Raw genomic sequence first — 18,668 nt, 5'->3', positions numbered from 1 at the left:
AGAGCCCGGCCAGACGACTGCCAGTCCCTCCCGTCCCCACTCTGCCTGGAGGAGGCGACGCGTCCTAACGGAAAGTTGTGCTGGTCGCTCTCAGAGCCCCCATTACCCCACCTGTGGCTGGAGTCCTGGCACCAGCTGCCCGGGCATTTTCTCGGGCTGGTTTGAATCGGTTCACTGATACCTAAGCCTTCCCTTCCTCTCTTGACTTGTAGTACGAGGGGTCGGCCATCAGGAACCCGGCGTTATCGTGGCCCCAGGTCGCGTCCCCCTGGCAGAGGAGCAGGGAGAGTGCATCGCTGAGGGCCTGGGCTTCCCCGCGGTGGAATCCCGACACTGAGGGGGGTGCCCAGCCGGAGCAGCGGCTCCTTCCATCCAGTGAGGACACCAGGGGACGGTCAGAACCCACGAAAGTCTTAAATGACCTTGCGTACCCCACATTCCAGCCTCAAGCCTGGAAACTGCCCTATTTCAGTTGCTGAATTTCAGTAAAATGACCGTTAAGATAGTTAATAGTTCTATGGGACTCACTATTAGTTCCAAGAACGTAAGGTATATCGTTCTAACTCTCACTGCATCCAGGAGGGAGGTTTGTAACAGTGTTGCCCCATATTTTAAACGAGGAAACGGAGGCACGGATTAAGGGGTTTCCCAAAGGTCACTCCACGGTCAACTGGTGCCCCTAAGTTCAAAGGAGAAAACTGGCCCCAGAATCATGGCCCTCTTCTGGTGTGCCTCCCCCACCGGAGGGGTTCATCGTCTCTTCTCACCCTAGGACCTGAGCACTGGCACAAGGACTTCCCCATCGCCAAAGGGGAGCGCCAGTCTCCGGTTGACATCGACACGCGGTCAGCCAAGCATGACCCTGCCCTGAAGCCTCTGTGCCTGTGCTATGACAAACCGGCTTCCCGGAGAATCCTTAACAATGGTCACTCTTTCAACGTGGAGTTTGATGACTCCCAGGACAAAACAGGTCAGTGTGTAAAAAAATAACATGTGTCTTTGATCCAGGGGCTGTTTTTCCAGCCTAATGAAAGGGTGTGTGTGTGGGGGGGGGGAAGTGGCAGGAGTCCCGTTAGCAGTACAGTTTGTCTTCGCGCTCTGACCTGCCAGCCTGATCGTCTTCACTGGGTCCCAGACTCTGAGAAGTAGGCTAATTATACTTTGTCCTGTCCTGGGGCGCCTGCTCTGCTGTAAAATGCCTGGCTTTTATGTAGGGCATGGAATAACACTGATGTGCGGTGAAAAGTCACAAGAGGTAAGGTTCCCTGGCAATGAAATTTCCACCCAAATGAGATGTTCAAAAAATGAGCTTTGAAGATTCTTTCTGAACTACTGGTCTTCCAGAAGTGCTGCTAGCTAGTGAAAAGTGTCCATCTTAGTGAGGGGTCAGGGGGTGGCAGAGCAGCGAAGCAACTGGACTGATGGGGACAGATCCTGGGTTCATGTCTTGGGACTTCTCCAGCCAGCTGAGACTGGGGGTGATCACTGTGGAGGACCACATGGGGGTTACTTTCTCCTCTCTCTCATGGAAGAAATAATAGATAAACTTAAAAAAAAAGGATCTTAGTGAGCCTTATCTTCAAAGCAGCAGTTGTATTTATGAATATTTCTCAGTAGTGGGCCAGTGTGATAAACAGCAGAGCTTCTTGGTATCTACCCAGAAATTCTTTCCACAAATGAAGATGTGTTGGTGGACATCTGTGGCCCGTTATGACAAAACCAATTACCGCCATTTATCTGTAATGAAGCTGTTTACAAGGATGCCCCCGGAAGGCTGCTTTTTACTAACTCAGGAACCTGAGAACAATCCCATCCAAATATAGTAGCTCCCTTTCCCTGTTTTCTGGTTGATTTCATTGCCAGTGCCCTATTTCTCTGAGTGTTTTCCTCGGGAGGTCATTGAATGAAATGGTGCTGCACACTGTTTGGTAGTAGTGGGAGTGGGGTTAGAGGATGTCTGAGTGGAATGAGAGGGTAGAGGAGATATTCAGTAAGGCTCTCGACGTTTTGGAGTAATGACCTACAGTACCAATATTTTATCCAATAGATAATTATAGCGACGATAGTCAAGATGACTGTTCTTTTTCAGTACCTCTATACTATTATCGTGCCCTGTACAGTTTCCTTTTTTTTTTTTAGTTTCTTCTTCTTTCCCTTCTTTATAGTTTTTTTTTTTTGATACTTGGCTTTCTGAAACAGTAATTTGGAAAGTCAATTCGATGAGGATAATGTGGCGATATCTGAGAGCTGTCTCACCCTACCTCTGCCTGCGTGCACTCCCCCACTGTACTCACATCCACACACTCACTCTTACACATTTCAGCACATGAATTGTTAGAATCGAGTAGAGGGTGTACCTTACAGGCACACCTTTAGTGATTCTAGTACTTTGTCTTCCCAAGCATACCTCCCACTCAGAAGAATTTATGCTCAGATAATTAATTTAAACACACACAAAGACTCCAATTTTTTTCCTTTCACATAAAGAAAAAAAGGGGGCAAGGCTAAAGGTCTCAAGGTATTATAAATACAGAAAAGATGCTATAAAATGTCATATTGAGTCATATCAAAACCAGAAGAAGTGAGCTACTTTTATGCTGTAGCGATCAGATTGTTCTAAAAGTCACAATGAAACTATTGTTTTGTCCACCAAATTATATACCTCATAGAACATTAAATAGAAATTGGATACTTGAAGTATTTTGGGAAACAGTAAGGAAACCAATGGAACCAGATGAGATAATACCCTATATTCTTTAAAAGTCTATTGTGAAATAAATTGGTTCAGTGTGATCCATGACTGGAAAGTGGGTATCAGCATGCAGTCTAATGACTACATGCGTAGACTGGGTCAGACAGACCTGGGGACAGACAGACCTGGATTCAAGTTCCAGTTCTGCTGCTAGCTAGCTCTGTGATTTGGGTAATGATAGTAAGAACCTCTCTATGTTTTAAACTAAATTTGGAGTCAAATAGTATCTGCCATAGAAGAAGGAATCAATAGGACACTAGACATGTAGCACCTCGCCCCAGTGGCCGGCACATGGCAATTCCTCCATAAATGATCAGTGCTGTTGTCATGACTACACTGTTTGCCTTCACTGGGTAATTGATGTAGCTGTCACAGCTATAAGATTTCTGAAGAAACTTTTTATTTAATTAACTTTAAGATTAGCTTGTGTCACCTGATGATATTCAAAATTTTTGTTTTTCTATATTCAAAAATATTGATCATAATCTGTATGTACTTACTTTATATATGAAGTCATTATATAGTTATGTTAAGTATGCCTGGGTTCCCATGTGATTAATAACTGATAAGAGTTACCCACAATTTTGCAACTGTTTTTTTTTCTGATTAAAATCAAGTGAGTTAGACAGGGACGCCAACCCATGCCTTTAGAGACACATGTATTATCCAGCTAGTTTTTATTTATTTATTTTTATTTATTTTTTATTTTTGGAGAGGTTTTTGCTATAAGGGTGCATGTGCTCACCAGGAAGAGAGAGACACAGAGAGACAGAAAGCAAGAAATCACCCCCCAGGAGGGGATGACCACGCCACAATCCTTCTCTATGCTTCTCTCAGGACCTTGGGCACGCACATACATGCGCCTGGTGTGAATTTAAGCCACCGGGTCCGAGACTCGAACCGTGGCCGACTACGTGGGAGTACAACGAGACATAGTCATTACGCTAACTGCTGGTCCCGCTAGTTTTTATTTTTTTTTATAAAATATGTTGCTAACACCAATTAAATGCATGTAAACCAAACATCATAAAGGCAAGATGGAAACCTTTTCCCTTTCCTGTATCCCCGGAGCCCATAATGGGGATATCTAAAGCAGAAAGACATAGAAATAGCACAGGCAGTCACTTCCGAGAAGTGCAAAAAGGAAGTATTCCATGGAGGAAACATGAAGGAGGTTTAGGAGTCTAACTGCACAAGTCCGGAAAGACTTTGCAGGGTAAATGAGGCTTCTGTGAAGGCTTGAAGGATTTTGATGTCTTGGACAAGATTTCAGGCAAAGAGAAACAGGAAATGTCAGGGGACTTAAGAAAGCACAGGGTATGCTTTAGAAAGACGAGAAGCTGTGGTAAAGCAGGGGGCAGGAATGACTATTAGAAAGATTTGTTCTCTTTTGCATATGAGAGACTTCTTCATAATTTTGCCTATATCTTTTTCTCATTTCCAGTTATTTTGGTTAAACAAGGATGTAGAAAAACGTTGAAATTTTAGTATTAAGGGAAAACACTTTTACAGAATAAATAAAAACAATAATCATACTACGTGGAAAAACACAATTTAGGCTTAAAAAAGTAAAAGAACCAGAGTAAATGGAGAAACATGATTTAGACTTAAAAAAAAAAAAAAGAACCAGAGTAAATGGTAGCTACTCTAGTCAAACCTGCTTAAAATAAACTTGAAGAAACTGAAAGCTACAGAGTTTAAAGGACTTGGTAAGTCTTCTTCCTAGTTTGCTAGAGAGACTAAATGGCAATAGAAATAGAATTTGATTAAGAATCTTTAAATGACAGTCACAATTAACATTGTTTGTCAGTACGTATCTTAAAAAATTCATATACTTTCTTTACACTTAGTCTAGAAATGACCTGTTCATTTTGGTCACTCAATTTTTTTAAAACAACAATTTAACATCTTTTTTCTTCAGACTTATGTAATATGGTGTTACCACTTTCAGATAGTTTTTACCTCTTATTTTCTGCATTTAAATGCTTTGGTTTATTTTCTTTTTTCACCCCTCAATGAGATTTTTAGCCATCTAGAAATTCTCATAGATTCAGGTTTTCCAGTATGGTTTTATCTTAAATCCAAACTTAGGTACTTGAGTATCAGGAACTAAATGGGTTGAGTTTATTCCTATGTTTAAGCTTGAGAGAATTCTTTTTCCAATGTGGGCTTAATAGGCTTTAACTAGAAACTCGGGGTAAAGCTCTCACCAATCTTCTAAATTCCTTTAAAAATAAATCACCTTAAATTAATGAAAAATTGCTAATCCTGTTAGGTCTTTTTAAAAATTATTAAAAAATAACTCTCCCTGCTTGAGATGTTTTATTGCCAGCTTTATCTGGGAGAAAAGAATAGTTAAATTATTAACTCTTGCTAACTTATTAACTTTTATTAATGAATTTAAAACGCTCTTGTTTTATTGAAAAGTTAGAGGCAAATATATTGAAAGCAAATGCCCAAATTATTAAACCAACTCATATACAGACTCTCATATCATTTCTGTTTTTTTAGAAATTGGAATTTTTGAAAATCTCTTTGTATCATATCAAGGAGGAAAAAAAAAGAAAAAGAAGAAAGATGAATAAATTTACCTGTGCTCATCTTGCAAACCACTGTCTGTATGATTAATAATCCTTTATAATAGATTTTCAGACATAGATCTTGCTTTATTTTCAGGGACTTGCTATGGGAACTTTAAAATTTTCTTTCCTCAAGCATCTTAAGGAAGCATACAAACAACAAATGAAAGGGGTTTGTCTTGCACACAGTTTATAATTCAGCAGAATCCTAAGTATCTAGAAAACTGACCAAAGCATTCCAAACCTTGTAGTTAATTATGTTCATGTCAAAAGAGCTTCTCTCTCTCTCTCTCCCATTGCCAAGGGTGTGTGACTTGCCTGAAAGAGTAAGAGAGAAACAGAGAGAGACAGCACTTCCCTACGGGGCATTGGTAACTCCACAATCTTTTTTTCCTCCATTTCTCTATCCCACCAGGACTTGAGACACACGTGCACATATGACTCGCATGTTTTTCAAGCTATCAGGGCCAGAATTCCAACCACAATTGTTCATGTGGTATCCGACTCCCTGTGTACAGTGCTTACCTGCTGTGCTTTGGAACCAGCCCGAGAGCTTCTCTTACTCATATACAAGGAGTCTTCAAAAACGTTCATGACAAGACACATAGTATAAAAAGAACAATGCATCAATTTCAATTTTTTGCACCAAAATATGGTCATACTTTCATTCTCTTTTTCCTTGAAATTAAAAAAAAACATTTTATTAACATTTATTTATTTACATTCATTCACTGAACATCATTGTAGCATACAAAATGAGATTTTCCATCCAGAATACACTATATATTGGCTCAATCAAGCACATCAACATACGTGTTATCGTCAACAAATAATCTTCCATTCCTTGAACTTTTTGAAATCCCCTCCTGTAATTGCCATGTAGCTAAAACCAAAACTGCTCTTGAATTTTGATTCTTTATTCTAGTGACAGTAACTGCTAGACATTTTATTACTTTAAAAGAAATAGCATATGAGCATCTTTTTCTCAGATTTGTCTTCTTGACATTCATTTTCTTAATATAGTATGTCTTTAGGATTATTGGCTTCTGCCAAAAAGCAAGACAGGGATGCATGATTTAAAAACATTGCAGGTTATTCATTGAGAAGATTGTTCAGCTTCTGGAAACCCATGTTTTCAGTAGAATTATTCATAGGCCTCATTAATAGGAAATCGCTTAACTAAGGGTTATTATGAGTAGTTTATTCATATTTTGGATTTAAGAGTGATTATTTATATCCATTAAGGTTTTTAGTTATTTGAATATATCTAATTATACAGTAAAATGTATATAAGAAAAGGTTGAAAAATGATAAATTTTCTATTTTTATTTTATAAAAGTAGCCTTTTTATCTAAATATCACTGAATCCATTATTTTCACAAATAATACACAATTTACATAATTTCCCCAAGTAATATATATACATATGCACACACACATGTATGTATAGGAAGACAACTTATTCCATAATATCCCCTGGTGCCTATTTTGTGTTATATATTTAGTGTGTATAACTGATGATAGATCATGAAAATTAAAATCAGCTGGAGCTCCTAACATTGAGATTTGAACTTAAATAAAAAATGTTTGAATCATTAGAGATAAAAACTTCATTTATATATCTTCTACAAAACATTGATTTCAGAGAGTGCCATTAACATGATTGGGTTTTACAGAGAAAAAAATATGCAGATATGAATTTGGGCTATTTCTAAAAATTACTTATGGATGAGCAAAACAGGTATCATGTTAAATTGGAAGAGTTGAGAAAATGTCAGGTAGTGGTCAAATAAATAAATACAAATAAATAAATCAGTAGTTGTAGAATATAGCATAAGCTCCCTATCTTTAATCAAAATACTGTCTTACATGTTTCTCAAATAAAGGAGTATGCTACCTTTATTAGGGTTTATGACCTTTCATTACAGTTCTTATAAGAATGTTTTTGAGAGACTTTATTGACTAAACTCGATGCTCAAAACTTGCCAAAAATAACCACCTAGTTGAAGACCAGAATACTGCTTTCCATAGCAGCTAAACTAAACTTGAAAGATTTAATAATCTTTCCTAATTACACTATGTTTCTAATCTTTTAGAAATAAGCTTGTTATTTATTTATATTTTCCCAAAGAAAGATTAAGTAGATTTCTAGTGACAATAGATTAGCACTGAATATATTTAATCTTTGTAGTCTCAAAGTACTTTTTTGTCTGTTTTGTTTTAATATAACAACCCTGCTTAATGAAAACTCATATATACTCTTGCTCAATTCTAGATGTTCTCTGAAGCAAGTAAATTATAATTATAATAGAATTTTTTAAGTTCTGCAAGTGAGAGAATAAGATGAAATAGCAATAAGCTTTATTCTCTTTAAAATTTAAAATACCGATATGTCTTCACAGGGAAAAAGAGATACAGTAAGAAAATCAGTTATCTGAGATATTTCATATGCTTTTATTTAATTCGTTTTGCCATTTGGTAGAATTAATGATGTTACAAATGGCATTTGTTTTTTATAATCAGCCAGTTGGTTATTACTTTTAAAGTCATTACACCTTCATAATACTTCTTTTTCAGTATTAGTTTATTTCATGAATATGTGTTTCATTTTTTAAACATATATTTCATGTTATGAAAAATGGGAAACATTTTGTAATTAAAAAAGCCTAGAATTGGGGGCTAAGACATTTTTCCTTGCACAATTCTTTTTACCTAAAAAGGAACTTTTACAGTAAATTGTTCTTATGTTTTAGTTATCAGAATATATTCAAATTCATGTTTCTTAACAGATGTGTGATATAGCACCGTTTATAATTTGTTTTATTTTCATTCTTGCTTTTATCCTCTCGTCTATTGTAAGGCAGAACTATTGGATAGTGATTGTATTAGGCACCGTTTGAAGGTCCCATCATCTAAATATCTTCCAGCCAGCTCTATATTTTATTTAAATAGATTCAGGGGTTTTTCTATCATCTAAGTTTGTCTAGATGAAGTTGTACAAACTGAGTTATACAGAACTTGTTCCTTTGTTTTGCAAAGCCAAAATAAGTTTGAGTTTTTTTATTCAATGGGATTATAAATCAAAGATAATAAAATACATTTAGAGCAATCTACATTTTAATCCCAGTACTATAGAAGTAAAATTAAAGCAGTAAAGCTAAACTACTTTTAAAAGCTTTTAAATACATCATTTATATCCCATTATACATATAATTTTGGTAAAAAGTGTTTGGGATAGAATAGGAGAAATACTTTTTCCCCATTATTTTATCTTCTTTCAAGACACAACTAGTTAATTATCTAAAGATAAGTAATTTAGCATGTGATTTCTAGTATTGACTTTATGAAGTTACAAAATTATCAGAATAGTATAATAGTGCTTAAAGTTAGAATTTAAAATTATTAAAATTCTTTTTGATTTTTTGAGAGGTTTTTGCCATAGGGCGCATGTGCTCACCAGAGAGAGACAGAGAGACAGAAAGCGAAAAATCACCCCCCAGGGGGGATGGCCATGTCACAATCCCTTCTCCTCCATTCTCCTCTCGGGATCTTGGGCACACATGCACACGCGCCCGGCATGAGTTTTAAGCCACTGGGTCCGGGACGCAAACCGTGGTCGGCTACGTGGGAGTCCAGCGACATAGCCATTATGCTAACTGCTGGTCCCAAAATTCTTAAAATTCTTAAGTACTTAAGTAATTGAGAGCACATTACACTACATACAGAAGCTGACCCATAAATTATTAGTGAAATGATAACTGAATGTATCCATTTTACACTTAAAGAAATTAAAGTAGAAGAGGTTCAATAAAACTCTCAAGGTGACAAAGTTAGCAGCAGTGACAATTCAAAATTTGGCGAAATTTGGCCTGTGTAAGGCCAGTTGGATTTTACATTGTTAAGATCAATGGAATGCTTGCAGTTTCACAAATTCTGGTGAGTAAGAACTGCTGTCAAAGATTAGCAAAGAGGACCGTGGGGCAGTCGTCGGAACACGGTGGTGGAAAAGCGGTTCCCGTGTTTGCAAGCGTGTGCAGCAGGCCAATGCACTGGCAAGGGGCTGCATGTGCACTTCCTAAATGTTCTCTGAGAAATTATTAGTTCCACTTAACATTCTGGGCCAGAACCTATGACTCCGATACTGGCACAGGAGGAAACGCTGCAGGAGTTGTATCACTCTACTCAGAAATCTACTGTGGGAAAAGCATCCGTCCTTCCACCAGCATGCGAGGAAAACAACCAGTTGAAATGATTTTGTTAAGCACTGTATATAAATCTGAGTGTGGATTTAATTTCCACAGAGCAAAATGCTAAAGGCATACATTTGGTACTATAAAGCATGGTTAAAGATGGAGTATTTCATAGTGTGTGTTTTGTGTGCACACGTATGTGTGTGTCTACATACAAATGTGCAAACATATATCTATTTGCTTCTAGTGCTGAAAGAAGGACCTCTTGAAGGCACTTACAGATTGATTCAGTTTCACTTCCACTGGGGTTCGTCTGATGGACAGGGTTCTGAGCACACTGTGGATAAAAGGAAGTATGCAGCAGAGGTAAGATGATACTTTTTTTTCTTTCTAGGGAAAAATGATTGTAAATTGACAGCACTAATTTTACAAGCTTAACTTTATAAATTCAATTGACACTGAATCAACTACCTCTTTTACAAAGGCCCATCACATTTGTTTTTGTAAGTTTTTTTGTTGTTGTAGAGCACATGAACTCCCTGGAGAGAGTCAGAGAGAGAGCAAGAGAGTGTGAGAAAGCACTCCTTTAAGGGGGATGGATGGCCACTCCACAGTTCTTCTCTATTTTTCTCTGAGGTTTGGGCACCCACGCACACACACACACACGCACGCACACACACACGCACACACATACCCACTCCTGGTTCAATTTTTAAGCCACCAGGTCCGGGACTCAAATATTTTTCTCTGAGGTTTGGGCACCCACGCACACACACACACACGCACGCACACACACACGCACACACACACGCACACCTGGTTCAATTTTAAGCCACCAGGTCCGGGACTCAAACTGCACAGTGGGCCATGTAGTATCTAGCTTCCTTAACCCCCAAGCCACTTGGCTACTCCACTTTTTATAACTATGAATTGTGACATTATAGTTAAGGCTGAAAATTTTTTTATAGTCATGAAAAACACTATTTGCAGAGAGTAAATGTATTCAAAATGGAGGATCCTGTTTTAATATAAATCTAGAAATAAAATTTGTGCTTTCTCTCAAAACTATTCATTTCTTAGAATTGACGAAATCACTTACTCTTTTTTTTTCAAAGAAATATTTATTTAATTTTATTTATTCATTCATTTATTTTAATCGGACCAGAGAGAGATAGAGAGACAGGAAAAGCAAGCCACCAGGTCCAGGACTCAAACCACAGTCAGCCATGTGGGAGTCCAGTGCCCTTAACCACCATGCCACCTGCTGGCCCCAGAAATCACTTACTCTTATACCAAGTAGTACATGACTAGAATTTAAATGAAAGTTTTATTTAAGATTATCCACCTTTTCAGTTTCTTTAGTAACTATTAGCTATGGTTAACCTTAAAAGGTAAACTAAGATCAAAAATGAAAAGAGAAAGGGATTTTATTTGTGTGTAAATGTAACGACTGCAGTCAGCCAGCAGCCAGAAGAGCATAATTAAGTAGCTTCATACATCCTCACTGAGGTCTTAGGTCCTCAGACAGGTTTAAAGCCAAAAACGAGGGGTGGGGGAAGGCTTGTCATTGGATAAAATCTGTAGGCTTTCCCTATGTAAATCATTCATTGTGGTTTTGTGTCCTATGGCTTTAGCTTCACTTGGTTCACTGGAACACCAAATACGGGGATTTTGGAAAAGCCGTGCAACACCCTGATGGATTGGCTGTTTTAGGTGTTTTTTTGAAGGTAAGTTGATGGCCTAATTCTTTTTTTCCTGTTTTCAAGAAAGATTAGCTCAATAGAACATTCATAACAAACAGGGCATTCTAAAGGAGAGCCTAGGAAATGCCTCTGGCTTTGAAGTATTTTCAGGCTTATTTTCCCCTCCATGTCTGCTGGTAGCAGAGGAGACTGAGAACAGAAGGGCAATTTGAGAGAGATTCACTAGGTGTTATTTAACTATAAATGAGAGAGGCAAACCTTGGGTGATTACTAGGTGTTTGTGATAGACAATGGCAAAGTAAGGTCATGTTCTAGAAGGGTGAAGGACAGTGTCTGGGTATTATTGGAGACTTTCAGGCAACAGTGGGACGTAAAGGCTGAGCTGTCCTCTAGACTGTTGTACGGGAGTGGACAAAGGTCTGGACTGAAGATTCATGAGCCCTGACATGTTTTGAGGTAGAAGCTACAGTGTCTGTGAGATCATCCTAAGGCATCACAAAGAAGGTGATAAAGCTGTTTGGGTGCAAACCGGAGAAACTGCAAAGTGTCGGGCAATGCTTTTGGCTCCAGAGTATTTTCAGCATTATTGTTCCTTCCATTCCTACTAACCAGTGGAGATAGAGCCAAAATCCCCATATCTACAGGGAGAGAAAACCAAAGGAGAAAAGAATTAAAATACAGGGAAGACAATAGCATTAAATCTTGCAAGGAGGTTAAGTAAGGTGAGCACTTAAAAAATACATTGGGGTCTTCAAAACCTTTGTATAAATTGTATATTATGACAAAGCAATATAGGGACTTTTGATCTTTTTGTACTGTAATTCCATTTTCCATGAAACTTTTGAAGTCCTCCTGTATTCTTTGCTTTGGCAGTTGGAAGTCACAGGGGACATGCGAGAGAGTAGTTTCAGGGGGACGTAGAGGGGTAAGCAGAGGCAGGTTGAAGATGGAGCAAAAGTCGGGAGGTCTGTGATGTGAATGTTATTGAGCAAAGACCGAAAGCTGGCATGTATGAAGTAGTGGATTTTGGTTCATAATTTGGAGAAATTTTATGATAGAGCTGCCTGCATTAAAGCTGATATAATACCAAAAGAGTAACAGTATCTTGTCCCTTGTGTTTTTCTCTGTAGATTGGCAATGCTAACCCAGGCATTCAGAAAATCCTTGATGTGCTGGATTCCATTAAAACAAAGGTAAAATGGCATTCTCTGCCACCTCATTAGGGTACCTACTTTCTTTTTTTAAAAATAATTTAATTTAATTTAATTTTTTATTATTAATTTTTAAATTTGACTAGAGAGAGACAGAGAGACAGAGAGACAGAGAAAGAAAGTGAGAAAGTAAGCCACCAGATCTGGGATTTGAACTGTGGTCAACCATGTGGGAGTCTAGTGCCTTAACCACTATGCCACCTGCTTGTCCCAGAGTACCCACTCTCATTGGTTGTAAAAAATTCTATTGATCATGTTGAATAGTCTCACAGACATATGATGTTTGATTAAATAAGCTAGAAGATAAAATATTACTTACGCATTTATGAACTTTCCTTTCTCCAAAAATGGATCCTAATGCTAGTATAATTTTAAGACTTAAAATTCTGAGACTTGTATTTATTTAATCTTGTTTCTCCTAATTTGACTATTCATATATAAGGATCAGAGAATCATGTGATTGCAAGGAGGGAGAGAGCCTCCAATTATGCACTGATCCATACAGCAGCAAATATTTGTTGAGCGCTTACAATGTGCCAATTATTTTGCTAACTGAGGAGATACAATGATGAACAAGAGAATAAGACCCTACTTCCTGGAGATTTATATTTGACGACCTCTTTGAATTCACCTACCCTGTGTTTTAAATCCTCAACAGCATAACTATGTTGAAGTAACAGAGCATCTGGTTAAACACTGCAGTCACTTCCAGGGGTTGGGAATCTATTTCCACTGGCAACCTTGGCTTTACAAAGCTCATTCTCAAACTGAAGCAGCATCTAGTTTCTGAAATGCAGACCCATGACTCCTAACTTGACTCTCTTGAAGCATATAACATATACCTGATCCTTGTTCCTTGTGGCCCTCCTCTATCTTGCTCTCACAGCCTGTCACTTACCCACAGGCTAATTATCTTTAGATCATTCTAGCTATTCCCATATGATATAATTTTCTTTTTGCAATGACCTTGTGACTCTTCCAGTAACTCATTCCTGTTTATGTCTGTTGTTTAAAAGTGTGGGGTCTCAAACTAAATTTGAATATTTACTTCTGACATAGTTATGTACTAGGAGAGGGAGACAAACATTCTCATCAAGGATACTATGTTCCTGTTACTGCAACATGAAATGGTATCATCTAAGGGCAGCAGTGTCACTTTAAATACCAGATTTAATCAGTTAATACTTAATGGAAAATTTAAAGGATTGTTGTAGAAGACAAAATTATGGCGGTGGGCATGGGAAAATGATGAGTTTTTCTTGCTCTCACCTGCCAATCTATATTTTCAAGTCAAATGTTTTCTGTTAATTTGTTTTCATTTTGTTTGCCAATGAATAGAGAACTTTTATTTTTAAAAAATGTTTTCTGGCTCTCAGAGGTAAATACACCTGTTTATATCTCCAACTTTCCTGCCTTCCTCCTACTGTGATCATGTGGCAATTAAAAATATATATTTATTTTGTGAGTGACAGAGACAGTAACACAGTCAACAGGGTCCCACGCCATGAGCGCATTCTTCCCAGTCATCCAGGAGCACACCTGGCATGTACAGGTTGACTTGGGAACTGAAACTATGATCCTCCATATGGCTTCCACACCATTTGAGCAAGGTGCATTACCTCTGTGCCCAAGTCAGCCCTCAAGAAAATGCAGTTTCAACCGGTATATTTACTTCTTTTTTTTTTTTTTTTTGGAGCGGTTTTTGCTATAGGGTGCGTGCGCTCACCAGACAGACAGAGACAGAGAGACAGAAAGCGAGAAATCACTCCCTGGGGGGATGACCATGCTGCAATCCCTTCTCCTCCATTCTCCTCTCAGGATCTTGGGCACACACGCACACATGCCCGGTGTGAGTTCTAAGCCACCAGGTCCGGGATGCGAGATGTGAACCGCAGTCAACTACATGGGAGTCCAACAACATAGCCATTATGCCAACTACTGGTCCCTCAACTGTTATATTTACTTTGTTCCAGGGCAAGAGTGTTGACTTCACTAACTTTGATCCCCGGAGCCTCCTTCCTGGAGGACTGGAATATTGGACCTACCCAGGCTCACTGACCACTCCTCCCCTTCTGGAATGTGTGACCTGGATTGTGCTCAAGGAACCCATCAGCATCAGCAGTGCGCAGGTCAGTTTTCTATCGAGGTCTGTTTAGAGAAGGTAGAGCATTTAGTCCAGGCAGGAGAGCTTGGTCCTTGGAGTCAGACAGACCTGGAATTCGATCTCTCTTCTGCTCCTTCTAGCTGTGGGTCTAGGGCTCTGACAGTGCTCTGCAAAGCAACAGCACTCAGTGAGTATTTGCAGTTATTAGCTGTAACCGTCGGCAGTGTGTTCAGTCCGTAAAATTGGATAGCTGTTGTGAAGATTAAATGAGAAAGATGTGTGTCACCTGATCAATGTTTTTTTTTTTTTTTTTTAATCAGCTATGAGAAAATTGAGGCTTAGAAAATGAGCCTTATGTCCAAGTTGATGTAGATATGAGGGACAATTCTGAGCCTGCTACTCACTCATGTAAGCACTTCCTGCAGTTTTATGTGGATCAGAGAGCATTTCCGAATTCCGACAAAGATGAGAGTCATCGCTTGGAGAAAAAGTATCTATCAAAACTCATTCCAGGCAGCTTTAGAGGCTTAGGCCAGGGAATCTTCCATTTCCCATGTAAGAATACAGTCCTGCCATACAGTTTGTGAGGCTCGAGTGATTAATGCAGCTTCTGAGTCAGCGAGGAGCATGCACGAAGGGGATACAGACGAGCTTTACCTAGACCATCTCTTCACACAGTGTCGAAATGTAGAAAATAGATGTTGCTTAGGATTCACGAGCGGTTGGATTCTGAATAATTTAAGGAGTCAGCAGCCAACAGTTTTGAAAATGGTAACAACTTGAGTAGTTTTAGGATGACTTAACTACCAAAATGTGGGATCATAGAAGTTTAAAGCTGCAATGTGCAATAAAGGTTGTGTTTCCAACTTTCTCATGTCACTGGCTAGAACTGTGTTGATAAACTGAAGTATAGGAAAATTAAATGTTTCCTCCCACCAGCTACCTCATGGTGGAATCAAGGCCTGGAGCCTAGGGTTCTACTCCTGGGTTCTTCCTTAGAATAGTAACTTCTGAGTAGTAAGAGGAAATATATATCTAAATGAAAATTTACTTGTGGTATATCAAAGTGGGACCCAAAATAGTATGCCTAACTGAACTGTCACTTGAAAATTGTCCCGTAGTCATACCATTTGGGGGAGCTTCTTGAAGTAGTAGCATAAGTAAAGATTACAATGCCATTTCTTATGTGTCGATGGAGTGTTTACATTATAATTTAAAACATGAAAACTCTTTTTGTTCCTTCACTGGAAGCAATCCCACTTGAGATCCAGAATTTGACACCAAGAGCTGTTATAACAAATGGATTTATTTTGTACACACACAGCCATACACACAAACACATATAGGCAAGGAAATAGATCATACTCCATTAGTGTCTGTGCCCTGAATTCGCCATAAGGTAATGTCTACCTTAAGTAGAAAATGATATTAATGTGGAGGTAGTCACTTTCTATATTGGCCAAATACCAATAGGGTTTTGTTTGTTTGTTTAATATCTTTTATAACATGGAATCTGGAGGTAGGGTCATGCTCAGCTTGGGAAGCCAGAACTTTGGTTCCTTCATTTTGTAATACTCTTGACTTTGCCTTGCCCATTGGTGCCTTCATCCCGTAGGGGTTGCAAGAGCACTTTGAGCATCACATCCAGAGACAACCACCTCTCAGGGAGGAGGGAAACAGTTCTTCCATTGGTTCCCTTGGAGCGGAGAAGTCTTTCCCTGAAGACACCTAACAAACCCTTTGCATCTCACTGGCTAGGATTATGTTTCTTGCTCACTTCCAGCCTAGTCCCTAGCAAGGGAATGTGATCACCATGGTCAATTAAGATTTACCCCCATGAGGCTTCCAGGGGGAGAGCTGATGTCTGCTAATAAGAAAGAATCAGGGGACGAATGTTAAGTAAGCAATACAAAGGAGTCTGCTACATTTTGCTACCTTATTTTCTGCCCTCAGGTTTTGACTCTGTGACACTAAAATAAGGAATTAAATTGACCATCATTTGGTAGAATAGAAATAAGTTTTACTGTTTTGATCAAGTTAGATCTGACTGAGTGCACCTTATAAAGAATCTCTCCTTCAGATTATCGAGATTCTGTTGTTAGGAATCAAACCTAGATATCCTTCAAAAGTTCCCTTGCATTGCAGCAGTGGCCATTGTGCGTGTTACTGTACTGTACTCAGTCTACATCAGAGTTGACTGTGGGAATGATTGAGCAATATTACTGGACAAAAGACATCCTGTGTGCTATACCTCTGCCCAAATTGTCCTTCTGTATTTAGTTGAAATCTTCCTTAGGGGGAAGGAAGTGTACAACTTTATGAGAACCTTGTAAAAGTAGGAGACCAGAAGGTTGAGGGCTGCCTATGTCAGTGTTGGGCCAGGAAACTGAAACAAGTTTTAAAAGGAGTAAAAATCACACAACAAGGGGCTGAATCCTAGCTCGGGCAATTTTGTCCTGTGTTTTTATATATTGAAGCAGAGATGCCAGCTTATCCTCGACCCATGGAGCTTACAGATCCTGAATCACTTCATCTCATTATATAGAAGCTGTGTTCTGTGTTCTCTGGTACAGAAAACACACCTTTAATTTGGAACTAGAATTGTTATTATACATTTTGGAGGTATGAGTTCATAGATTTTGGATGTTTGATTTTAAAATAAGAAGAAAAGCTCACTGAAAGTTTCCTCCAAATGGTACCAACAATTTTCTCTATTTTATATAAATTGATTTGTTGTGTGAAAGCATATCTCTCACTCTGTCTCTGTCTTTCCTCTCTCTCTCTCTCTCTCTCTCAATTCACAGTACTCTGAATCTTGGGGAATGCATTTCAAGATATCAAACAAACACATGAGTGAAACTATTATAAAATTTTCACTTTGAACCTTTATATGCTTATTGCATTTTTTAGATGTCGAAATTCCGTGAACTGATGTTCAACGGTGAGGGAGAACCTGAAGAACTGATGGTGGACAACTGGCGCCCAGCTCAGCCACTGAAGAACAGACAAATCAAAGCTTCTTTTAAATAAGATGGTCCCAGAGCCTGTGTCCAACTGATACAACTTTAGGTGTTTCTCTTTAGCCAAACGCAAATATACCTTGGTGATTTGGACCCTAGCCATTTGTGTCCGGTTTCTAGACCCTTCATCTCTCACCTGTCGTACTTACTAATAAAATGTGAAGAACTAGACCAATGACAGAATTGGTATGACTGGTTGGTGCTTTGCTTATGGTAGCAGCTTTTCTGTAAAAGAGAATATAATACAAAGAATAGGGATAAAGATCTTGGCTTCATTCACAGCATATAGAACGATGGATGCTCATAATTGTTCATTAAAATGCTATTTTTAAAACATAGGAAAATAGAATGGTTGAGAGACGAGTGTATCATGAGATAAGCCAGTTAAGGCAAATCAGGTAAAATAGTCATGATTCTATGTAATGTAAATTAGATAAAACAAATGTTCATGATTCCATGATGTTATATTAGAGAACATTTTTAAAATGATTATATATTTGTAGCAAAGTTATATTAAATATGAATTATGTTGTAATTTAGTGACTTTTGAATTACAAAGTTATCAATGAAATATCTATAAAAATTGTTATAATTATAGTTGTGATACAGAGTATATTTCCATTCAAATAATATATCATAAATTAATAAATATTGTATTTTAGATATATTCTCTAATAAAATTCTAAATTGTATTTTGTATTTTTTTTTGTCTCTTGGACAGTTGGTAATAATGGAGGAGTAAGTGTCTACTATTATAAATCCTATTGACTCATTATTAATAGTCATTAGCTTACTCATATTTGCAGGAGTCTCCATAAAAGGAAAAACTCTTGAGGTTATTTACTATTTGCCAAGTGCTTTCTTTTTTTTTTTTTTTCTTCCTTTTTTAGAGAGGGTTTTGCTATAGGGCATGTGCGCTCACCAGACAGACAGAGAGAGACAGAGAGACAGAAAGCGAGAAATCACCCACCAGGGGGGATGGCCACGCCACAATCCCTTCTCCTCCATTCTCCTCTCGGGATCTTGGGCACACATGCACACACGCCCGGCGTGAGTTTAAGCCACTGGGTCCAGGACGCGAACCGCGGTCGACTACGTGGGAGTCCAGC

The 18,668-nt window shown here is 38.4% G+C and overlaps 1 protein-coding gene across 1 annotated transcript; it reads left to right on the top strand.

Annotated features, from left to right (window-relative positions):
• Window positions 1–772: 772 nt before the first annotated feature.
• Window positions 773–17,742, top strand: CA2 (carbonic anhydrase 2; the record flags this gene model as incomplete). The annotated part of the gene is given in 6 exon segments (XM_014592507.2): window positions 773–970; window positions 9,769–9,887; window positions 11,156–11,248; window positions 12,355–12,417; window positions 14,409–14,564; window positions 17,450–17,742. Coding segments are annotated over 6 exon segments (749 nt in total), but the record flags the coding sequence as incomplete, so codon positions are not given.
• Window positions 17,743–18,668: the final 926 nt, after the last annotated feature.

Source organism: Tupaia chinensis, unplaced genomic scaffold, assembly GCF_000334495.1.
Source record: "Tupaia chinensis unplaced genomic scaffold, TupChi_1.0 Scaffold000707_1, whole genome shotgun sequence".
Taxonomy (NCBI): Eukaryota; Metazoa; Chordata; class Mammalia; order Scandentia; family Tupaiidae; genus Tupaia; species Tupaia belangeri.
This window is presented reverse-complemented; position numbering and strand designations above follow the sequence as displayed.